The 26,510-nt window shown below is 32.6% G+C and overlaps 1 protein-coding gene across 1 annotated transcript in view; it reads right to left on the reverse strand.

Annotated features, from left to right (window-relative positions):
• The window catches only part of LOC106462336 (rapamycin-insensitive companion of mTOR-like), a 71,874-nt gene that overhangs the window by 4,615 nt on the left and 40,749 nt on the right, over positions 1 to 26,510 (reverse strand). Inside the window, exons 15-30 of the mRNA XM_013922252.2 lie at positions 25,349 to 25,453; positions 24,899 to 25,081; positions 24,231 to 24,290; positions 22,903 to 23,051; positions 21,707 to 21,833; positions 21,051 to 21,215; positions 18,742 to 18,897; positions 17,965 to 18,074; positions 15,754 to 15,934; positions 15,277 to 15,383; positions 12,985 to 14,196; positions 10,636 to 10,795; positions 8,140 to 8,212; positions 7,608 to 7,760; positions 6,698 to 6,874; positions 6,186 to 6,306 (exon numbers count right to left, since the gene is read on the reverse strand). Coding sequence (XP_013777706.1) covers positions 6,186 to 6,306; positions 6,698 to 6,874; positions 7,608 to 7,760; positions 8,140 to 8,212; positions 10,636 to 10,795; positions 12,985 to 14,196; positions 15,277 to 15,383; positions 15,754 to 15,934; positions 17,965 to 18,074; positions 18,742 to 18,897; positions 21,051 to 21,215; positions 21,707 to 21,833; positions 22,903 to 23,051; positions 24,231 to 24,290; positions 24,899 to 25,081; positions 25,349 to 25,453 — 3,239 coding nt within the window. The remainder of the gene's footprint in view (positions 1 to 6,185; positions 6,307 to 6,697; positions 6,875 to 7,607; positions 7,761 to 8,139; positions 8,213 to 10,635; positions 10,796 to 12,984; positions 14,197 to 15,276; positions 15,384 to 15,753; positions 15,935 to 17,964; positions 18,075 to 18,741; positions 18,898 to 21,050; positions 21,216 to 21,706; positions 21,834 to 22,902; positions 23,052 to 24,230; positions 24,291 to 24,898; positions 25,082 to 25,348; positions 25,454 to 26,510) is intronic.

The following is a 26,510-nucleotide window of genomic DNA, read 5'->3' on the forward strand; positions in this document are numbered from 1 at the left end:
ACACCTGAACGCTCACATCCTTTTAATTATGTTTGAAATTATGAACATTGCTCAACATCATGAAAATTAAACCTTATTTTCAATAAGCAATCCTGAAAAATATTTGGGGGTGCTTAACTTTTTTCCAGGTGTATATATCGTCTGTCTCCCATTTATGGCAAAGCTTAACATTCACTTTTGAAATGACTGGAAAACAAGCACGAATAATGTTGATGCCAAATTATATTTCGCAAGCAGGATATTATACATTAAATTGTTAGGAATTAATCACACTATCATTCACATTTCTAAATGTGACATAACTTAAAGAATAAAAATGTAGATTTACTGTATGCTATTGTTGAGTGCCTTTTAGCATGACTGAAATACTCAACAGTTACTTTTTGTGCTGAGTGGTATAAGTAGCTCAGAGCAATTGCCCCGAGTGCAACACAATTAGCCTTTTTAAAGTCCATGAAATAATTTCCTGTCACTAAAGGATGAGTGCTTTGTTTGTATTTACTAAGTTATGATTAGTGCACAGTTATTTAAAGTGCTATGATGTAATTAGGAATTTAGATTTTTATTAATCACAGCCCATCAAGTATAACTCAAATTATGTGGGCTACTAAGAAATTAAAAGCTTGGTAGACATAAGCTGTGGCTGTTTAGTTTTTATTAGTCCTTTTCAAAACAAACAAGCAAAAATAAGATTCAACATGAAGTACTGTATTCCCATTATCTTTGACAAATTACTGTCAAAGAATGGAGTGTTCCATAACACATCTTAGGTATTTACAAATAGATACAAGTTCACATTTTCCTAAACTGAAAATGTATTTCCAATAATATGTACCTCTGCTGACACTTGTAGCTACAACTCGACTGCCAGGGTTTCTTCTTTGCCATCTAAGCATTGGTCTGATTTTTTCAAGACTGATAAAATCCCAGTCTCTAACACCAGTTCTTATTGGGAAGGAAAGGCAGGAGAGTGTCATTGGAGGTAAGAATTATTGGAAATACATTTTCAATTTAAGAAAATGTTAACTTCCAAAACATACTTACCTCTGCTGACACTTATAGCTAGAAGGTGGAGGGGCTGGTGAGGGCATTATCCATAAAGAAAGTGTCTGCATATATCATGGGTATACCAAGATAAGACTGGTACCCAAGTGAGGGAACTGCACTACATCCAGAACAGGTATGCTTCTCACCCTGAACTTAGTTACTGTATAGAGGATGGAATTGTACACGAGTGATCATCACTATAGGCCAGCTCCAACCAGACAGCTGAGGTTCCACTACCCAGGGCTGGAATTGAGGGGGTCTTGGTCCCTATATCCTACTCTGGTGGCTAGGGCAATTGAATTGCAATGTTACGCATATATATATATATACTATTGATTGAATCCCACTAGAATAGCCATAGCATGATGAGATGGTAAGCAACACCGAAGTGGACAAACCTTCTCATCCACCTGAAGAAACCCAAAAGACAACACCCCAGGCTCAGAATAATGGGATCGTGGATGCCATACTCAACCAAAGGAAAATAACTCATCCAGTATGGAATTATGAACATTCATCCTCACTCCTTAACTGAGTAGGCAAGGAGCATTCCACTTGACCCTGGAATTATGGGGAGGGCGTGGAACAACTGTGCTCAACTAAAGACCCAGGATGGGACCATTCCACATTCAGAATTACGAGGAGATAGTGGACCCACTTCCATGAATAATGTACTGAACCGATATTGATAAAAAAAAAGGGCCATACATACCTCAATTGGATAGCCGAGTATCAAAACTGAACAGGTATTATGAGTAGGCTCATGCATAGGCTGGTGCTGCTCCTACCTACATCTGGGAAAAAATATCCAGGGACCCAGGTGGATTGTTCCCCAACTTTGCCCTCTTCTCTGAGAGTGGAGGAAGTCACTCTAACACTCTGGACGAAAAGCTTCTGTCTACCACCCTAATGATTGGAAACCAGGTGTGGTAAGGACTCCCTAGCTCAATTAGTAGAATCTGAGGGGTTATGCACATTGGGGAGTCCTATGGAACAGTGCTCTGAAAACAGTGCAATAGGTAAACCAAGTTCCCTAAATTTTTAAAAGCAAACCAACCCTGATTTATTCAATCCAATAATCGGCAGTCCAGCATAGTGTGGTAATACCATCTGGTAAGCTCCTAGGTGGTCTTATGGAACACCTTATTTCTACAGAGCCTGTTGCAACCAGTAGCAATTATAGTGAAATAGTGGTTGCTAGTGCAGAATTAGTTTGATAAAAGCACACCTGTCTGGGCAACACTATTCACAGAGTGGGATCCTGTGAAAACAAGGTAAGGGACCATGAAAGGTAGAAATAAAAATATTCACCCCTCTGAATAATCTAGTAGAAATGGTTAAGATAGCTACAGGGGGTAGGCAAAAACCCACAGATGAAGAGACTGCTAGATCAGGCAAATACTGTGAGATAAAGGTACTGTAGAAGGTCCACATACCAGTCTGCACAACAACTTCCAGTGGGCAATTTGACCGAGCTGCTAAGGACATGTAAAGAGAAATATGATTAGATGTAACTCACAGAAGATACCTCGCCTTCAAAAGAGAGCCCAGAATAAAAAGTGTTGTAGAGTATCTCTAAAGGTATAAGTGCAGGCAACAAAACCTTATTGAACATGACCATGATCAAAATCTGATTGGACATAGAAAGAAATAGTGAGCAGATGAAAAGGAATGAGCCCCTTTCCTGTCTGACAGAGTGTTGAGTATGAAGAACTGGTCTGAGGATGTAGAGAAAATGAGAAAGTGGTTTGTGGACAAACAGCGCAAATCTCTAACCGGTGATGTCTGTTGGTCAGCAGCCATGAAAAATAAACCTGAAGGTAAAGGGGATACATGACATATAAGAGTCAGGTCACAAACAGGTGTAGAGAAAGAACATGTAAGCTTAATCTACCTGGTAGGTAACTGGAATGGTCATTTGGGATCAATTACCCAAAATGATGTAAGGAATCTGGAGAGTACTGGGGACTCAAAAAATATGTAGTCACAATAATTGAATGGTAGATGATAAAGCCACCATAAACAATGGCCATTGTGGAAGATGCAAAAATCTCTGTAAGAGAGCCAAGTCAAAAAACGAGTTATGGTTGACCCACTGAGTGAAAAGGGTTCAACCTCCTCTCAATACAACATTGCCGATATGCATGTCATTAATAAAAGTGCCTTTCAGACTAGGCTAAAACTGAGACAGATACACATCAACATTAGAAATTAAACTCCAATGCCACGTGAAAGACATTATAACCTCTATGCCAGAAGTTTGAGCTTCTAGATAGCCAAGTGTACCATATCAGATCATGGCTGCCTCCACAGCAAGAGCCTATAAAGAAGTGGAAGAGTTTGACACACTGGAATGGACTGTAGAAGTAGAAACCCGGGTGTAGCAGCCAATTGGGGGCTATCAACAGGAACTGACAATGGGTTGGAACAAATCATATTTTATACCCTGGGTAACATATAAAGTAGAGAGAAGGTTTAAAGTGGTAATCCTGTCCTGTCCAGAAGGAAAGTATCTACTGCCAAAGCCTAAAGATGAGGTACTAGAGACCAAATTGCTAGTAGTTGGGTGATCTAATGAGAGGCCAACCCACCAATTAGTTACAAAATGAGAGCCAATCAATTCTGTCAGGATAATCTATTTGGATTGAAACAATAGACTTGCTACCACAGGCATCACCCATGGAACATGACAAACTAGAAGAGTGATAAGATAGGACTAGTCCCAAGAAAGGAGGACCAAAATTCGAAAATAAGGAGCCTTAGACAGCATATCTCCTTGATGAGAAGCATAAGACACCACCACAGAATAGTCAGACTGAAGCCTGATGATTTACCCTTTAACAAGCTCAGACCATGAGGCCTTGCCTGTTGAAGAGCAAGAAGGAAGAATCATCGTCATCCATGCATAGAGTCTGGAATTCCTGACTGTTGGTATATGCATCCCATCCATGAAACAAGGCATTGATGAAGAGAATGGCACTCTGGACAAGGTGGCAGTAGAGGAATCCAAATCGTAGTAGTGTCCTGACTTAATAACCCTTCGAGATTGAAGAATGATCCCGATTAAAGAAACTGGGGAAACTAGTAAAAAGATGTGTATGATCCTTGATCATTTAAAGACCAATAAAAGATTTGTTTGTGCTCTTTTCCCAAAGACACAAAGGATTTGAGTAATGCCCACATTTCCAGAAGGAGAGGTGAGTAAGAATGTGGCGTCCTATTCTATAGCATTGAGCAGGGTGGAAGACAGCTGAGTCCAACTGAGAGATGACATGAAGAATAAAAAATACCCAGACTGATCACATATTGAATTGGAGCAAGAACAAATGTTGCAATCCTGAAAGGGAAGTCTGCCTGGGTTGTATCTGAAAGTAGAATCAGAATGCAATGGTCTAACAATTGATGAGATGGAGCCAGCAGTAACCAGTCATCAGCTCCCACAAGCCCTGAAGGTATACAATAATCACCAACGCTGCTGGTGATCCAACTAAGCAGTGGAAACCTTGGATATAGACAGGATCTATTCTGAGTACCAATGTACTGAGGGGCTGATGTGGGACTCACAAAGAGGGGAGGCACTATGACCCCCCTGTAGGAGCTGATGAACTTCGAGACTCCAACAACAACTGGGAGGAATTTAGAAGCCAAAAACTGAACCAACATACATGCTAACAAGGGATCCAGCTTGTCATTAATAAAGCTGATGATTCTGACAGTCCTCTAACAAAGTAAAGTGAAAGGAAACAAAATGTGGAATTTGAGTTGTAAGTCTGTAGACTTTTTCTGTCCCATCAAGGGGACATAGACCTATATAAGTGAACTACAAACTCTGCCTTAGAACCCCGAAATTCGAGGAGCATATGTATTATTTGAGAGTCGGAAAAATGTCTCCACCTAGAGGTGGTAGGCTAAATCACGAATTTCGACAATGTGTCAGATAAGGCCAAACTGTCCCTTCACGTAACTAAGAAGTAAACCTTCCAGCATGAACCACAATATCCATGTATGTAGAAAAAAAAAACTAAAAATTTGCTCCCACACCTTTCAGCCATCAAGTAAATTGCTGGCTCAAAAGCAACTGGTAAAATGCCAAAAACATCACACACTTGAAGAACCAACAGAAGAAAAACAAATCAAAGGCAGCTTATCCAAAAGTGGCCTCCTTTTCGTTTTTCATAGGTCGTTTAAAGACTGTGTAGATTATCATTGATTGTAACAGCACTTTGTGAGGTAAAGTAAGTTGTTTTGTTAGAGCAAAGCAACTTCAGGCCATCTGCCATGTCCATCCTTGAAAATCGAACCTCAGACCCCAGTGCTGCAAGTTCGTAAACTTACCACTGTCCCACAAGGGGGCTGAAAATCCAACAGACTAAAAGAAAGCACAGGAAAAACAAATCTAAAGTCTCTGCAAAATGTCGAGGAGTGCTCTCAATTACAACCTCAGAGCCCTCCGGTGGTTGTCACAGATCCAAATATATGTCTCACCCCAATTGTTGTATGACACTAGATATCAGAGGTGGAAGAGAAGAAACCCAATTTTTCTCTGTGCTGGAAATAATAATCGGGGAATTCATACCGTAATCGGCTTGATTAATTATTATTAAGAAAATCAACTAGATAACACAATAACATTCAAAGTATCTCCAAACAATCTTAATACTGGGAAACCTGTTAGTGAATCTTTGTAGAGAAAAAAAATGATAAAATTATCTGAATGAGGTGCTTATATACAGTACCAGGATAGAGGGCAGTTTGATGTAGGTGGAGAGTATCACGAGACAAATATCACAAACGGCAATTGAGTGGGGTATAAAAGACTGGAGCAAGCGAGAAAAAATCAGACCAATGCTTAGAGGGGCAAAGAGAAATCCTGGCAGTCGCGTAATAGCTATAAGTGTCAGCAGAGGTAAGTATGTTTTGGAAAAGCAAAGTACAGATGGTAAAACATTTTGGAACTTTTAATCAAAAGAATTTACGAGTATCTGTTTTTAGTTTCAGATTCTTGCCACAAATTAGGCACCATATAAGACAGATTTTGCAATCACTTTTTTGATCTGTACAGAGTTATGCTGATTTTTATACAATTTTGTAATTTCTGCTTTATGTTAATGCAGTGTATTTTGAGTGGAAATTCTTACTTGAGAAGACCCTGCTCTGCACCTTTGACAGCTATGGAACTGCTAAGGTGGTTAACAAATCGTAGCACTTCTTTTCTCTTCTCACTAAGGGAGGTTGGACCCTTAAGATGATAGTTACTCACTGAAAAAGAACAATATATATGTATATATAACTGATTATTTATCACACCACAGTATACTATTTCTAATACTCTTAAACTTCAATTCCAGTTAAGTTTTAAGGTCAAAGTTTTAAAGTAAACAGAATAGAAAAAATAATGGAGTTCCTTATGCGACTGAGCAGAGAAGTCTTTAATAACAAAAACTAAAACAAAAAAACGTTCTGTTCAAAAAGCAGATGCTATCCATGCTTTTTAAGACAATATATAAAAATCTGTTATTTAATTGTTAACTTTTTTTTAGAGTTAATTTCATATTGTTGAGATGGTCTGTAAAAGGTACATGAAAAAGTTCAAAATTTCTCCCAATTATTATTATTTTTCCATGTTTTCAATGAAAAAAACTGTACAAACATCCATCCGTGCTCCCACTACTCGCAAGGCTGCCAGGTGTTGTAGCTGTGGCAGAGTCAAAGCTATTTGCTCGAGACTTGACAATCCTTCTAATCTGAGGAATGGGGCTCTCTGCTCCACTCTGACATGGACTACATAGGTAATGACTCTCAACTTTAGAACTTCCTTCTTCAGATTCTGAGGAAAGAAGAAAAGGTAATTATAATTTCCTCTAGTTTTACACATTGTTCAACTGAATGTAATGGAAATGAGTGCTGATATATAATTGAAGAAATAACTGTTACAAAGCAAAATGTAATTTTTTTGTTGTAATAAAGTGTGAACAATATACAACCTGACAAGTACAGGATATCCAGAAATTACGCTAATAAGTCTCCAAAACAAGCAAGTAATTTTGTTAATATAATTTCTAAGTAGTTGTATTTTTCAACTCTATGGAAAGGGTAACAGGTCAGCAGCACCCATCACATATGCAGTTCTCTTATCTGAATAAGAGGGATTGATTATCACAGTTATAACAGTTGAAAGTACAGTATGTGTTCAGTAGAATATCATGGCTCAAACCATTCTGATCCACAGTCCAGTATACTAACCACTTTTAATAGTTTTAATTTTTCATAACTAATGTGAATGGCATTGTTATCATGCAAACCAGAAAATATTTTAATTAATGGAGTGAACAAATGCATCATTGCACCACTTTCAAGTTTTATTACATTTCTTTGAATACAGAACATTCTTCTTTACTTCTTCTAATCACATGCATGTAAATTGTCTTTCTTCTGTTCTCATATCAATCAAAGTTATGAGGTGGAATATTTAAGTTATATATATATATACCTACATATATTAAACAAAATATTTAATGACAAAAAGTAGCAGGTCTGGTTGGTACAAAACACGACCTCACCAGAATTAGTGGCTCCAGTAATTTGTATTGCTTCCCCCTTGTGAACCCTATAACAAGCTAAGCAAGTTTCCTTGGTGTGAAGCTCAAGACCCTCAGCCTTTTTTGTATCTTCACTACTAGGTAAGGTTTCTAGGTAATGCTTCCAGCTCATTTCTAAAAGAATAAGAGTTAAGTTAGGAACAGTGCGACTCCATATGCTGTTGAAACAAATAATGTATTGATCTAATTTACATACATTTCTACAAACATCTTAATTCTTCCCTGAGGATATCAGGAAGTGAAGTAACAAATCAGAGGTAGTGAAAATATATTTTATGTAACTTCAAAACATCAGCACAATAATAATAATAAACTACTCTTGCTAGTAGACTTATACTGAGCTTTTCTACAGGTTTTCAAGACTTACAGAAAATTTACCTAATACTTTCTAGGACATATGAAAATCTGAAATTCACCTGGTGTAAATGCAATTTATCTTAGACCTGACACTATTAAATGTCAATAGATAACACTATAAACATATTTAGCTCACCTGATTTACTGATGGTAGATGCTGATGATATAACACTGATCTTCTTATTTCTCATTTTTTGTTCTATACCATGCTAAAATGGTTAAAGAAAATCATGGTTTATACACTTTAATAATTGAGCATAAGCCATTACTTGCTAATGAGACATACAAAATATGAGGTGTGGGGAAATTCTTAATAACTTTTAGTCAATAAAATCATAAGCAATTTATTTTTTCTCTGTGATTTATTACATGTGCTCTTTTTTTAATGATGTGTCAAGTGCTACCCATTTATTTTAACTTCACAATGTTTACTTAGGGTTATACAGTTCTAATAGAACTGATAGCACAAAAGCATTTTTAATAATGTTGTTATAATGGGTATGAAAAACTACTGACACAGTTGTTTTGAAGAATTTACTAAAATTAGGTAATGCACAGTGATCTCTCTGTTTGGTTAATTTTATTTAAAAGAACATAAAATTAGATATGACAACACCTGATTTTTAAGAAAAAATTTCAAATCAAGCAGTTCTAGATCATGGCACACAACTTTTATTTTGTAAAGGGGGAGGAGGACATATCAGTAATGAGTCCACCATACTAGAGGACTTTCACGTTAAATAGTTTCATCATACCCCTTTTTACATTTAACCCTATTTTAAGTGGAAGAGTATGATTGATATCCTCCCTCCCCATCTCACAGTGGAAATACTGTACCAAACTGCATGAAACTCAGTACAAGCTTTCAAATGGTATCTAGTGTCTGCTTTAAAAAATTCATATAACTGGATTTAATACTTTTATAATTTTTTTGGTTGTGAAGTTGCAATATTTTATTGAGAGACTGCTTTGGAAGAGCATTCACAAATCATAATTTCAATTATTTTTTTATTTCTGTTCATAAAGTTCCATTTTTTATATATTTAGTCAGTTTCAATGCCTTTGATATTCATTAACATATTTATTTTACCAATGGAAACAATTATTACTACTACTACTAGATATACATCAAGAAAAACATGGCAAAACTGACAAAGGTATATCAACTACTTTGGACTTCATCTTTCAAAATAGTATTACCATTATTTGTCAAGTTAGGCATTTTGATTTTTTGCCCAAAATGTTCTTGGTTGAAATCAATCAATATTTAATAAATAGTTTGTTTTCAATAAACAATAAGTTCTTTTATTTGTGTGTATTCTTTGAATATGAAAAACTTAACAATAATATAAAAAAAAAGGTTTTGACTCATCTAAACAGTTAGCCATCTCATACCAACCTTGCTAATAAACCAAAGAAAATCCATCTGATGTTTCATTATATCAGAAAATGTCCGTAGTTTTCAAACATACATAATTTAACATGAAAACATTTTTAAGAATAAAAAGAACATAAAAAAAAAAGAAAGAAAGGTTTGTAGTTTGTTCCTGTATTGTAAACTTTGCATTAAAAACCATCGTTTAACCATACGGGAACATTGGGTAACCAGTATGTCAAAAAACCATGTATAAAAACCACTTTGTTTACTTTATATTAACATAAACAGATTATATTTTTTCTATCCAATCATCTCTAGCTATTGGTTCTAGCTATTTGCTAACTCAACTTCCTTGGTAATTGTTCATAGCACTTGCTGCAACATCATTAAAAGATCGAAACAAAGGTCTGTAGTAATAAAACCACTGACAGAGAAGGAAAATATAGGAAAAACAATATATGAATCACTATATTTTTTTCAGGGGTGATAGCTTCTTAGGTTTTTATGCTTTGGGATGGGTAAAACAATTCTAAAAAAAATAATATAAAATTGATAAATACATTGTTTACAGCAAGACTTCTCAGATCTGCACAGAAATGAATGTTGGAACATTACACTAAATAAATGTTATATGATCATAAATATCAATTTTAAAATACGTTTGAATAAAAGATATAATTGTTACTTAAATTCTGGAAAATAAATAATCATGTAGGTTTGAGCTAAACACTTGTACGTCTGTCATGATAGGATTAACTAAAGTTTTGGCATTATAACTCATTTGTGTTTGTTTGTTCTGTTTATGGTAAAGCCACTAAGGCTACTCCTACAGCCCAGCTTCCACTGTTAAATTTTGATGAGCATGTTCAGCTCAAGATTTTGATCCTGTGGCCCACAGATTGTGAGTTGAAACTTATTTGTGTAATAAAGCAGTACATGAAATAGCATAAAAAGTAACTTAATTACAACATTAAGGTTTGCATTTATCATATTACAAATACACAAATATTTGCTTCATCTACTTACTGCACCTAATTTAAATTTCTGGTTTACTTGGAGGAAATAAAATATTTCCTCAATTGTAATGAAAAGTGATTCTGTGGATTAATATGGCTTTAATATTCCATGATTCATTAAATATTATGTTAAGTGATACCTTGTACATTTTGAATGAAGATCACTTGTTTTGCCATTCAATTTAGATGAGAAAACACTCAAACCTTCAAAACATATGCATAACATCTTGTAACTTACAGAGAATATCAAGTTGATGTCAACAGGCAAACATAGTCCAATGTATTTCTCCTCCACTGGAACCTCAGATGACTTTGATTCACTGCTTTTAATAGTGACTTGGCTTGAAAGTGAAGCTCTACGGGCACTCTTTTCAAACTGATTTTCATCTTCATAACCTCTTTTGTTGGTAGTATATAAAACAAAATAAAAACATGCATCTCAAACAGTAGATGAAGGTGTAAAAGAAAAGGATACATCTTGCAGTTATTTCATTACATATAAATATGAATTCTTAATAATCTTGATGTAAGTTATGGAAAATTTAAAGTTTTAAAATGAATTATCTCATCTATAATTTTATTCTTAATCCACATTTAATTTGTTTCTCTACAACAGTATTTTCTTTTCATTTACTAGACATCGATAGATATCATTCAAATTTCACAAAATTCAAGGTAATGTATAACAAATTTATTCCCAAACAGGAAAAAAATTATGAGGCATTTTTTTCAGATGATATTAGGATTAACATTTTGTATAAAAGGGGAATATACACCAATATAATTTTTGTTTGTCCTATTTTTTGAAATTAAATGAATACTAGCTTTTACATACTTACAAGACAAGCTTTCAACAAGTTAACTCTATGTGTATGTATGGTGGGGGTTCAGAGAGAGCATGTTAATGACCTTTCACAGAGTTACATTCAAAGTTTAGTTAAGCAGCTTTATTATTAATGTATTTTAATAAACTTGGCATCAAAAGGTAGTTTATAATTCAAATTTAACATTAAGTTTTACTTTTTTAATTTCAAAATATTTAAATACATTTTCAATCTTCATTTCTCTGTCACGTGATGCCACTGTGCTCTGAATTCTCCTTTTTAGATTTCTTTCTTTCCTTATGTTACAAACACACAGATACTTGCTCTCTCTACTTACTGCAGAATGTCCATCAATTAAATACACCAGCTATAGATATATACAGACCATTATCTAAAATAAACACATCCCACCTTATATATTTTCTGAAATATCAATCAATTTGTTAAACCCACCACAGAAGGTCCTCCAAACTCTTAATACTTTTAAAGACACATATTTACTCATGCTTACTTCTCAATGGTACATGTTTATAACCATTAAAAATCCCAATTTATGAAGTACATGATCATGATGACTGCATGTTAACTTATCTTGGTAAAAGGCACCATTTTAGAAGCAGATTGTATTATGTCTAGACTGAAGTCAGTGCTCTGGTAAGTAATGTAATTTATTAAACTATTTATAGGTTAGTTAGAAAGGCAGATAAATTATAGTAGTTTTGGGACATTTTATTTTACTGTTTGAATTATTACTGTTCATATTTTAAAATGCATATCTGAAAGAAAAATGAATTATTTTCTGAATAACCAACATAAAGTGAAAAAGCCTTACTGAAATACGTTTTTGAGCACAAATAGGTAACTTTCTTGTTTTTAAACATATTTTTTATTTACTGATTTATATTTTTAACAAAAATAAACTAAAATCTAAAATAAAACTTTTAAAGTTAAGTACGAGAAGTTATATGAAAAAACATAAACAGAAAATTTGTTGTCATTACCTCACGAGCAACACACAAACAGCTAGACATGCATGATGTAACCTGATCAATTTGTTTACTCTGTGATACCAGCTGGTGATTTAATGCTTATCACAAAAGTTAGACACAGTTCAAAGAGGAATAAAATTACATGAAAGCAGTTATGAAAAACAGGCCTAAAGTTCTTAAGAGAAACAATTTTAATCGTCACTTTCAAGTACAAAAAGTTTTTTGATTTTATTTCATATTTTTCAATTTTTGCTACAGATGATTTCACTACAGTTAGTGTTACGATGGAGAAAATAAGAGATAAGGTTTTGCAAAAAACAACAACAAACTTTTAATGTTCATCTAAAGTTCTAGCAGTCATACAAATGAAATATGAGAACTGTAAGATGAAAACCATCTTGCATTCAAACTAGTGACTCTGAGTCATACTTTGGCAAAAATACTTTTTTTTTTAAATTATGAATTTTTTATACACAACATACTTATAATGCTTACTAAAAGCCTATCAAATTTGGTAAAAAAAAACACACTTAGTGAATTTGGAATCATAATAAACATTAATTCTCATATACAGGCAGCAGTTGACCTCATGAACCTAGGGTTAAATTATATGAATGAGATCATTTATTGATAAGGAAAATGCTCTAACTTGTTATTAAGTATAATAAGTATACTTAACTGGAACTAAAAGTACAGGCTGATTGTTTATTAAAATATGTTATGCAATAATGTAAAATACAAAACTTAAAATAAAGTTTTTTGTTAATTTCTTACATGAAAATGTCTGTAGCAAAACAAGGATCCAAGCTTCGTGTTTTGGATGATCGATATTCATTGAGAATGTTACAAGTATTATCATCTTCTAAACTAAGGGACTGCACCCGAGGTCGTTGTATTGCTCTCAGTGCTACATATCCCATAGCATCTCGAACACTTGTGTAGGTGAAAGACACAGGGGAGGAAGGTTCAGGTGAAGTAGAACTGAAAACTTGAGAACAATGCCGATGTGGCACACTCTGTTGATAGAATGACAATCGACAGTGAGAAGATTCTGAAAGAGCATATGTTCTGCTGGCCATAGTATTGAGTGATGTAGAGCTAGGTATTGGACTAAGTGTTTGAGCATGTTCCAAGTGGGGGGCTCGAAATGTTGTTGAATCACAGGAACTAACACCACTGGTAGTAGAGTCAGTGCAGCTATCTGATCTACTTTTACTAACACTTGTTTGTGAACTTTCATTGCTATCACTACGTTCATCTTTGGGTCCAAAGATCCTGCGTAGTCCAGGACTTTTCTGAACTTCTGAGGAACTAACACTTCTCCCTTTTATCAAAGTATCATCGCCTGTACTACCATCTTGTCCCTCATTTATAGAGTTTATTCTCTCTTGAGAAGACTGGGGAATAGAGAGGGTAGTCAAGGTCATCTGATCACCTCCATCAATTCTTTCTACAACATCTGTTCGTTTAAGAAATGGTTTACCATCTGAGGATGACCTGGGTCTACCATCACTAATTGAGCGTTTATGTTGAGGAGAAAAAGATGTTTTTGAAATTACATGGGACCATGAATTAGGGACATCACCATCTTCAAAAAAATCAGAAGTTAAAGTTAATGTTCTTTGTTCATTGGCAGGGTAGGAGGTGTTTGTGTTCGATCTGAATAAAACACACGAATGATCCCCTAAATCATCAACAAAGGGAATATCTTCTTTCTCAGGTGTACTCAACAAAAATGTGGGACTAGAAGACACAAAATTCTGCCTACCAAACCAAAACAATTCACTGAACTGACTTCCTTCACTGCTTACTGAACAGCTGAAAGGTCTAGATTCTTCAGACATTATATCCTCAATATGGAGTTTCTCTTTAACTATAGGCCACTTTTCCTCATGGTTGTGTCGAACAGCTTCCCATCCAAATCGGGATAAAACATCTGATCCTACTGGTGTAGTGCAGAGTAATCCCAGAACATAGAAACATGTCCTACAAGAATGAAAAGGAAGACTCAGCCATAGAGTCATTATCATCTATCAAAATGTATGTACATTAAACAATTTCTTCAACAACCTATTAACACCATACTTGTTTAAAGTGACTTATCTAAAATTAGAAATATTTTCATAGCATAAAAAATAAACTACTACTTTATACAAATAAAAAAAAACTCATGTTAAGTATTAATATACTTCAAATATTATAAATATACCACTAAGAAATGTTTATAATTTTTCATGTTAATTACATATGAAACTCATTAATTTAAACAGAGGTTTAGAAAAGAAGTATCTCAGTGAATGAAAGAAATTAACTGAAAACAAAATTCTATAACATTAATTATCATAAAAATGTTAAAGACAATTCTGTATTCTCATATATATATTTAGCTACAAATATCTTTTTAAATTTCATTCACAAGCCAAATACTGGACAAGTCTGAAACAGTTCTATATTATATTAATTGGTACTGATGCATATTTTTCAAATTACAATACTTACTCTATGCTAACTTTTTTTTTTTTTTTTCTGTTACGACCTTAATCCCAACTAGTTTGGGGTTGGCCAATATTACTGTAATTTTTTTACACTCGGGTGGTTGGCCCAGTCGGCAACCACATAGGATAAGCATGTTCAGTGATGGTGTTTCGAACTGGCGACCCTCAAATTGAGAGTCGAGTGATATAACTACCAGGCCCTCTATGCAGCACTTTCCCCTATCATTTATAATATTCTATCACTATTTCTTATTTTATTTTCTACAAATTTTCTAAACCAGAATTTCTTATAGTGAATTTTTCAAAACAATGATATTACAAAACATGCTCTTGACAATCTGTAATTTTAACTGAAATAAAAAAAAATTATTGTATGCATGGCTAATAATGAAATTATTTTGAAGTAAAAGTGCTTTGACTTACTTAAGTTTCTTAAGACATGCTTGCATATTTTAAATCACTGAATAATGAAGGAATATAAGCATTTTTCATTTCAATTTAAAAACTAAGAATAAGAAAGTAATATGAACTTTGTTATTATGATCCAAGTTGTTAATGACTTAAAACTGACCCTCGAACTGAAAATACTGGTGCTTCTGCTGCTAATCTTACTATCCAAGGAAGAACATCTGCTTCAATTACATAGTTGGCACCAAGATGGGAGGTGCCTAGATGGCCCTGAATAAAAATGGTCAATTTATTATTGAAAAATTTCCTTTACTATAATATGCAAAAATTAACAATGGTTATATCCATACAAAATTAATACATACTTAAACAAACTTGATACTCACAACTGCTTTAAGGATAATTCTGGCTTATTTATAGATTTATCAGTATTTTCCTGAAACTGGAATTGTTTGTTATAAAAAGAAAACATGACCAATTCTACTAAAAGCCTGAATACATTTGAAAAATACATTTACTAACTATGCTATATAAATAAATTTATTATATAATTTATATACACATACAACATAATTAATAAAAGTATACTAAAAAACAAAACAAGATAGAACTCAATGCTACTATACATGTTGGTCCTTACCACAGCCCACAGAGCTGCCTTTAGCTGTAAAATACTGTGATTGCTATCTAGCTGGGCATTATGGATGACATGGAATAGTGGATGCAGACAGTCACTCTGAACCAAAAAGTCTAAACCATCCTGATGTTGGGCCAGCTGTCCATACATGTGTGGGGGAACAAAAGAACTATGCACTGATACTCTGCAAAAACAAAAATAAGTTCAATATTGACTATTTGTGTGTATGTTAGATAGTAAAAAAAACAACAACAAATTTTCACACACTGCACAAGGCAAAACCTCTTTTAAGAACAATACTGTTATTAACCCCACATCCCTACCCCTCAGTTTATCTTGAAGCAGATTAGGCATATGACAATCCATCAAGTGATCAAAAATGTAAATTATTTGTCATTTAATCTATGCTTGTACATGAATATTTAGTAAGCATCAGTTTTATATCTTTACAGCATATTACATTTAAATTCAATAGCAGCCTGGCATCAATGTTGCATGCTTAAAATCAAAAGTATTGATAAGGTTCCTTAAACATTTCTCTGAAAAAAAGTTATTTTCAGCCCATCTTTAGTGACTGGAGTCTTTTGACAGTATGTGAGATAACTCCAAAGAGCATTTCATACATGCTTGATAGGACGGAAGCCTGGTAAAGCATGCAGACCACTCCATTCGGTGTGTCAGCTAGTTAACTCTCTCGGTCAAATTGGCCAAGTTTGTGACCCCAAACTGACCTTTAGAATTTCCATACTATAACTTCTAATATGTTTGTGTATCTTCATGAAATTTCAGTTAGCATTACAATGAGTGCAAAGTGATTTTCATGTTATGATTAAAAATATTTTTCTTCATCTGAAAACTGTCAAATTTCATTTGCATAATCTCTAAAACCTTCTAAATAAATTTAAAACTTTATATTTTATGTTATTTTTTCTACCCTAGCTCTATACAAGGTCAGTTAAATTCAATAATCTCATAAACACAACAAAAAAATAAGAATGAAATCTAAACTACCTTTTTTCATTCTAGAATGACTTCAAACATGACACTACACATTTATTTATTCTAAATATCTTAAAGCTAATAACTGTATACATCTGTTTCTACTTAAATCTTATTGTTCTATTGCCCTTTGAACTGTGTCTAACTAAGAATCCCACCACACCAGTTGTAAATCACCCTATCAAAAGTATATAACACACAGGTTACTTGTGAACTGCTTGCAAACATGTCTTATGAAAATTATTATTTTTCCTTCATCTATATTTTACCTAATCTAACCTAAAAAGTTTCTGATTTTTACATTTTAATTACTTTTATATCAATAAATAAGGAATACACATGAAAAACAAGAAATATAGTACTTACCTGGGCTTTTTTTCGTTGTCAACTTAACCCTACTTTTTTATGCTAATGGCACTACTGCACTAAGTAATTTTTTATCTAATGTCCTACAACTATCATAATTTTTGTTGCTTTCTAAGTATGTGATAAGAACCATTAAAAATTCAGCTAAGGTCATTGATGTGTTTCCCATGAAAATAAAGTTTGAACTGGAAGCAAAACAGACAATTATCTGTACAGAAAAAAACATAAATTAATATAATATGTCATCTGATAAATTAAAACTTTGACTTTCTACTGGTTATAGATAATATAGTATAATGTGTCAGAGAGAACTACTGCCAGTTTGTGAAACAGAGGATGTGACAGGTGGGAATGGCAGGAGGTGTCTGATTTTCTAGTTTATGGCTTGGAAATCAAATACGATTGAATGCTATAAAAATATGCTTTGTCTGAGTAACAACAATATTATAAGGAGTACTTTATGTTAAATTCCTTACTTCTCAGAGGAGTGGTAAGTAAGTGAGAGAAAACGGAAGACCTAGAGAGTAAATGTCACAATTCTTATCCTAGGGTAAATTGAGGTGAAAATGGCAGATATACCTTGATGGTTGGCTTTAAATGTGAAAGTTGAATCTATTTCTACAGAATATCTATATAATTACAAGGCATGAGTTAATGAAGAACGAGTCAAAGTAATTAGCACTAATTATATATATAAAATGTCTTCACCAGAAGATGGTAATTTTAAAATTACTTCTAAAGATCACTTAAATAATTTGATAAAAGCATATGCACATATGTAAATTCAGACAATAGTCAATGTTTCACTAGGAAAACATCTACTCAGTTCAAAAACATATTTTTACCAACCTAATGGACGTGCTGCTTCGTCCATAAGTTCCATCTTCCCCCCTGCGGTGATGTGTGAATCCCTCGTTCAATGTGTCTTCTACAATTTTCACATACTTTAGGTTGTAAGACTGGAAGTTTAAAAGGATTTGTATCATATCTCAAAGGATATTCATAGTAAGATATCACACTCTTAATCTTAGTTTAAAAATAAAGGTTCCAAAATATGAACCATTATTTAATTATTAATAAAACAAAATAATAAGATATCAAAAACATTTGCTACAAGTAAACTTTTACAATGTCAAAGTTACAACTGAATCATTAATTTAGTACAAAAACAGACAAAAGAAAGGGAAGCATAATTTTTGATGGAAACATCCAAATTATTGTAAGTTATTTCTTTTCACAATTGCAGTAAATAGGGTTTAGTATATTAAAATGTTAATTCACAAAATGTATAGAAAGAATATTCAGGTGAAAAAAAAAAAGTAAGAAGCTCAAGGATAAAAAAAGATTAAGGAGGTACAAAGAGATTTAATAGAATATGTTAATCTATTGAAGTAAACAAAAGGTTTGACAATTGCAAATTTATGGAAGTACAGAGACAGAGTTAACAAAATTATATACTAATTTAATGAAGTAAAAAATGTTTAACAGCAATAAACACTTTGCATAATAGAGAGAGATTCATCACAATATGATGGTCTAATGAAGAACAAGAAGACAAAACAATACAAGGCAGTTTAATGTAGTATAAAGATTTGAAAGGTTGTTTATATGAATTTATATACTTACCTTCCTCCACCTTTCTAACTCATGATTAATAAAGTTTGCATCTCGAAGAAAACGATAACCTTTGGGAATGGAGAGGAAGCGCAACAGCAATAAAAGTCCCTTATCACCAACATGTAGCAAAGAAGGGCGAAGACTTATCAGTGCTTCAAGAATTTTCTAACAAAAACGTAAATACTGCCATTAACACATAAGTTAAATTATATAATTTATTACGTGTTAAATGCAAAAACATCACATTAGTTATGAAGCCTGAATACACCATACTGAGTTTAAATACTATTAACTTGGTTGTTACATGTATTATTTATAAAAAGACTATCACTCCTTTGTAAAATATGAACATAGTTTCAGCAATCATCTAAAAAAAATCTAAAGCTAATTTATGAAATACTACTTTTGGTGATTAAACTACATATTAACAAAAACATTCTCTTTTTCATGGACTTTGCCTAATAAAACATTACATATAGTTTATGAAATACTAAGCCTATGAAGCATTTATATGAATATCATAAAGTTCGCCAAGGAAGTGTCTAAACTTAGTCTATGAAGCACTAAAGTTGATTACCAAAAAGTTCACCCTCACTCTACAGGCTCAGGTTTCCATACTACAACTTTTTAATGTGTTTTGTGTGTCCTCAAGAAATTTGGTACGTTTAGTAAATATTACAAGCCTTTTGTACACAAAAACCTATCCGTGAATACATGGAATCAGAGTGTTGACTACTTCGAGTACAAAGTGATTTTCATCTTAAGATTAAAAATACTCTTCTTCATCTGAAAAATTGTCAAATTCCACTTGCATAACCTCTAAAACCTCTTAAATAAATATCAAACATTTTTCTTTCAGTAAAGCTTTATATTTTATCTGTTATTTTTTCTACACTAACGCTACACGCATTCATTCGATTTGACTGACCTTGTAATTTAAATTACCCTTTTTCTTCCTAGAATGACTATAAATTGTAACATGCGACTACAATTGTTCATCCAAAATAGCCAAAGCTCATAACAGTATACATGTGTTTATACTTAATTTTATTGTCCTTTGACCTATGTCTAACTAATAACATTGCCACACAAGTTGTAAATCACTCGGCCAACGTGTAGCTCAGGTTATCATATTGAATGACATAACACATGAGCTTCTTGTGAGCACACCTCATGAAGAATTATTATTATTATTACTTATCATTATTTTACCTAATCTAACCTTGTCTAACCTAATAAGTTTCTAATTTTTAAATTTGAGTTCTCTTAACTGCGACCTGTTGTTTTCTGCTGTCAGTTGCCAATAAAATTTAAATCTACTTATTTTTATACTAATGGTACTATACACTAAATAATTTTTACTTACTAAAATAATGCACCTAAAACACATAATAATAATAACACACAAAGCAAATACTATCCTTTAACTATCATAATTTATCTGGCTTTCTAACTATGGCATAAAAGCCTAAAAAAATGTAGCTAAGCTTATCGATCTAAACACCACAAGAGAAACTTTCAGGTTGAAGATGAAACAGATAATACTCTGTACAGAAAACAACATAACATAATACATCATACAACAGGCTAAAACCTTGGCTTTCAATTGGTCAAAAATAGTATTGCATAAAACATAAGACAGAACTAATGGCAATTTGTGAAAGGTGAGCATGGCATATGGGTCTGATTTTCTAGTTTATGACTCCATAAACAAATAAAATAAAAGGTTATAAAGATTATGCTTGACTTTAGTAATATTCATATTATAAAGAATAATTCACATTAAATTACATACTTCACAAAGGGGTGGTAAATAAATTAGAGAAGAGGGAAGACCTAAGAGAACAAATGTCACAATTCTCGTATTTGGGAAGATTGAGGATTTCTTTAAATATTTTGTTATAACATTACGAAGTTAAAGCTGACAAAATATTAAAATTTGATTAATTAACTACATTTTGATGCCAAGTTTATTCCTAGACAATGATAATAGTTTAATTAAATATTGAATGACATGTGCACTTTGACCTACCTGTAGCAAGAGGGTTAAACTGAATCTATGTAGCACTAACATTGATTATTGTAAATTTCACCAAGGAAGTGTTTAAACTCATTCTATGAAGTGATAAAGTTGATTATAAAAACATTCATCAAGAAAGTGATTAAGCCAAATATATGAAGCACTAAACTTGGTTATTATAAAGTTAATTTTGGAGGAAATTAAACGAACAGTATGAAATATCCACTCTGTATAATACGAACTTGTTTATTACAAACATTAGCTTACAAGACAATATAGCAGCCAATCAAGCACTAACCTGGTTATCACAAGCTTCATCTAGAATTTCAGCAGCTGCTAATGACACTGCCCTACTCTTGTCATACAGCTGTGTTACAAGAAGCTCTACAGCCCACTTAGAGAACTCTGGAAGTTGAGCTCGCAGGAGAACTCTGAGGTAGTTAGTGGCATATAATCTTGAAACCTTATAAAATAAGGGTTAACTATGGAGTTTAATAGTGCAGCTAATACAAACAAAGAAGACTGACTATCTGAAATCTGAAGAAAGAAAGGTGAAACTTACAATCTTAGAAGAATAAAATTTTAAAAGTTAAAAAAGCTTAAAGTCATACACTGGTGTGGTAAAAGTGCAAAATTTGGTATTACAATTATGACTCAACAAAGAAATAGTTTACAGTAGGGTGAGGTATCTAAATTTTATATATAAAATACATCCATACAATATTTATACTTTATTGAGATGGGTTTTATTAGTAATTTATGTATTACAAAATTGTTTGGAGGCTTGTAAAGTAAAAAAATATATATACACGTATTAAGTACTTCACATATCAAGAGTTGTCAGATCTTTTACTTTCTCTCTTATATTTGTATTTTGTTATCAGATTGATTCTAAGTAATATATTGATGAAAAATGCAAGAATATTAAACTAGATTATGACACTTATTACTCACCTCTGAGGTTGCAGTTAAAACTTTAGTCAGGATTGTTCTTGTGAATCCCTCCTTTGTATAGTCTAAGCTTGAAATGACAAGCTTAACATATGTGTCATGATTGGTCAAGCTTACGAGGTTTAATAAACTGTAAGAGGCAATAAAAACTACTTTAAGTGACTTGACTTAAGTATGATATAATTAGTCCATATATTATGAAACTTATGTAAACACCTTTTATGCCTGAGGCAAGGTATAAACTTCTTTTAATGTTTCTCAGACACTGATGTATTTTTCTTCAAAAAACTTGATCTTTGATTCTTCCCATCTTGCTCTTCCAGAAAAGATTTGAGGTTTAACGTGTGTCAATTAATAAACAAAAATAGATTTATCCATGTACAGTATTTAAGCAAGATGTAACAGCAAAACATAAAATTATAATGATTTAAAGCATGCTCTTTATGGAATATTACTTGTGTGTAAAGGAAATAAGATGAGCTGTTGAGCCAAGAATAATAGAACATTTATTTTTTCACAAATTGTTCAGCATTTGTTTTCATACTTTCAACTGATTAATTTGAAGTACAATAAAAATTACTGAAAAGGCTTTCAAAATTACATTCTTTAGAATAACATTCCAAAATCAACAGTTCGTGATAGTTCACTTTCATTTGTTATACAAGCAACAAGCATGGAAGTCATAAAAAATTGATGTGAAATGTGTAATTAATTTTTTTAACAAGAAGGTTGAAAACTCAAAAACCTTTTTTTAATTATAATTTTTATTTTCTGAGTTCATAGTAGACTTTATAGTTTCATGACTTGAGTTTTGAAGGAACTATTTCTTATTTTGATTTTTTTCTAGAAGCTTTCCTATAATTACTTGTTTACCTCAGTCAACTTTCTTCTAGTGATGTTGTTTAATTTAAGCAAATTGTAATATATTTTTTTATCAGTCTAAGAAGTCCCTGTATAAGTAACATGAAACAGTAAATTAAACAAAGACAGTATAAATGCAAATTTATCAACATAATCAGCACTTGCAAAGGTACATGCTGAATGAAAGAACTGGTCTCTAAGAAGTCATCTTTTAATTTTAACAGACAAGAGATTTCAATTTTAGGATAGCTATAGAATACCAAGCAAGTTTTACATGAAATGATATTAAAGTTACAAGGTTTATCAATGAAAAGTTCATGAAGTCTAATATCACTTACTGCTGGAAAACACCTGATCTTTCAAGCAGCTTACGTCCTTTACTTGAATTGGACATTCTACCAATAAATAGAAAGTAGGCGTGACTTAGTGTAGACAGAACCCGTGTGGGGCTCAAAATGGCTTGTAGTGGTGCACTATCTAATGTAATCTGGAATATAAAATTCAAGATTTCATTCACACAAGATAATCTGAAAAAAGGATTACAAAATAATGAATACAGTTATAGTTAGAAAACACCCAAGAAACCAGTAATGCAAATAAATACTGGTGTTCTAAAATACCACAGTAAAATGGTGGCTTAAATATGAAGAGTGGTATGTTATGAATTTAATTAAAACAGGTGACAAAATAATGAATACTAGGAAGGCATGTAAGGAAAAGGTAATGCAAGTAATCATATGTTTATTAAAAAGATGCAACAAAAGGGACATAAGTATGAACACAGGTATACCAAAAAAACAGATAAAAACAGGTGACACTATATTCTGCCTTGATAGTGAAACATTAATACCAAATGACTCACTAATTAATTCTGGTCTGTTAAGTGAAATGTACAAAATAGTAGCAGCAATAACGATTTCTCACTTCGTAGTGAGATGCAAAAAATCTGTGGATTTAAATATATGAAACAAAAATGTACTAATGAATTTCAATAGAAAAGGAAAAAAATCAGTGACATAAATATGAGATGATAAAGTGCCCTTTTTTTAAAAGATGATATAACATTACTAAATCAACAATTGTATCAGGTTTAAATCTCCTTATAAAACAAAGCATCAAAATAAACAGGTAACTGTAAATTGTGTTTCATTAAATGAAGCATACAAACTACAGAATAAATCAAGAAAATATTAATATCAAATTAAAGGGAACTTGCCTGAAATATTTTTACAACATAGAAACTACTTATTTGTTTCAGATATCTTTGCAAAGCTACACTAAGGTTATCTGGGCTAGCTGTCCTTAATTTTGAAGTGAGAAACTAGAGGAAAGGCAGCTAGTCAACAGCACCCTCCCCAACTCTTGAGCTACCCTACTCTGATAGTAGGATTTGATCATTACCCTTATAATGTACCCATGGCCCCATATTGTAAAAAGTGTAGTGGGATACAAACCAAAGACCTTCAGATTCACAATCCAGCATACTAATCCCCAGGCCATCCATGTTTCATTTTATAAACTCCTTGCTTATCTATTTTTCTATCATAAATAACATATGTAATACAACTATAGTTATTTCAAATCATGTCTATGAGCTTATATAATGTGCAAAAAATTTCATTCAGGTAAACGAACACAATACTCAGCAGCAAGCAATTCATATTACCTGAGACAGGCAAAGGTTCAAGTCTGTCAAAAATTCATCTAACAGTTCATAGGACTTTGTCTGTTAAACAAAAACAAGAATATGTTAAATGTTAAGAAGTATGTTTTTCCTACCTTTAACATTAAAGTCAGCCCTTCTGTTAACTACACAGTAGATACATTAACTATCTCTTATTCATATTGAAAATTATGCATACTTCTCTATGTACACAAGAATGACAAATTAAACTAATTTCAAGTACAAAGATGTGTTATCACATGAAACTACTGGAAACATAACAGCTACAAGCTTAAGTCAACACTCTTGTCAAAACAATAATATAAATGTATAGCTGTATGTCCTGAAAATATCAATCTTAGTAAATCTTTTGAAAACAATTTATAATAATCGTAAAAAGGTTTACGCTAAATACAAAAACTTTCATTAAATATACAACTCAACAAATCACAAACATATGAAGAAACATTCAAAAGGTTAGTGTGTAAATTAAATGTACATATAACGTACAACACAGTTTTTATGTCATTACCTAATCTCTTCAGAAATATTGGAAGGGGTGTCATTTTTTAAAGTGAAACATTAGTAAGAGTGAGGTACCACATGGAACCAGAAGAGCACACTTGAAAACAAAAAAAATTCACATTATAGCAGCCAAGCCCTATACATACTTCATCTGCCTCAAGAAGAAAATCAATTAGTTGACATCCAACAACACAAATCTGCCTTCCATGTTCTTTGTCTGCTTCTATTAGTGAAAACTGTTTACTAGTTGGTTTAAAGAAATGAAGCAGCTTCTTGATGAAGTTTTTTTGACTACTGTCATCTAACTTGTATAGTACATCTCCAGGCCACTAGAAAACCAAAATAATGTTTTAGAAAAAAAACAAAAAACTTATTTAATCATTAAAGTCTGTATGAAAACATTTAAATATAAAGTTATGACTGTTGGTAGAATAAAAAGAAAAAATTTTTTTTAGCAGGAAAACATTTATATCAAAACTATAGGCATTCATTAGAATGTTTTTTCAGAAGATCTTATGAATGACCTAATAGTAAAAATATTCTATTAAAAACAAAAATGTAACAAAATACATAATTATCAATTACTGAGAACTTACCGGTACTTTAAGTATGCTTCCAATAAGATCCCAATCCCAGCTTGTGTACTCTCTTACAGTAACTTGGGTGTCTTTGATAGCCTGATTGCTTATGTCCTCAGAGGTCTGGAGAAAGGTGTGTATAAAGAATACAAGCATGACAGTAATCTATCCCTTATAAGTCTACTGCTACAGAAATTTGAATATAAATATCCTAGCATGATAGTGATCTATCTTATCCAACTCTGTGACTAAAGAAATGTGCATATACAAATACAATAATGATTATAGTCTATAGGGTTGAGTACGTTATATTAAAATGATCTTGAATATGAAAATTAAAAAATCATGTGACAACAACAGCTAATATAAAGTCAAGGTGGAATAACATGTATCAGAACTACATTTTGAAGTTTTGATGTCACTGAAAACTGAACACTTTTGAGAAGGGTACGAATCCCTCTCCATTCAAAAATATTCATACATTCAGATCGGGAAATTATAATTTCCAAGATTGGGATAGACCTTGTACTTAATGGCATTGGAAAACAAAGAAATATGGATAAACTTCGAGAACCAGGACCATCCAAAAAAAGATCTGCAACAAACTGTATTTCAACCATGGTATACAAAGTTTTGAAACAGTTGAGAATTCAGAAACCCAAAAGTCAGTGGTAAAAGCCATCCACAAACCCCAAGCAATAGTACCCCACATAATCAAGAAGAATACCTATCTGGAAATGAGGCCAACAAGGTATGAGCTCACCAAGACAAAGTTTCCAGTCATACCTCCTATTCAACCATCACCTATCTTAAGCAATTGAAAAGTGAAATGGGTATTCATTCTATTACATATTCCATATGGAGACATACTGGTCAAGTCACTGGACACAACACCTATGTGATCAAACTGTTAAAATGGAAGCTGGGGAACTCTCATCTTTGTACACTAAATGGAATATGGAAAGTGTGTAATGAGAATTGGTGTGCTTTTAACATGATAGCCTTACAATGGACCCTTTTGCAATGGGAAAATATCCTGCAGGGCTACTGCCAACATGCACTGTAACAGAGTGGTGAGGCTCCAAAATCTTTTTAATATAATATAATCAACTCTCTGTATAAATATCCAACTTTGCTTTTAGAGAAATGAGTATATATTTTAATTTTACTACTTGTAATT

Source organism: Limulus polyphemus, unplaced genomic scaffold (assembly GCF_000517525.1).
Source record: "Limulus polyphemus unplaced genomic scaffold, Limulus_polyphemus-2.1.2 Scaffold45, whole genome shotgun sequence".
Taxonomy (NCBI): Eukaryota; Metazoa; Arthropoda; class Merostomata; order Xiphosura; family Limulidae; genus Limulus; species Limulus polyphemus.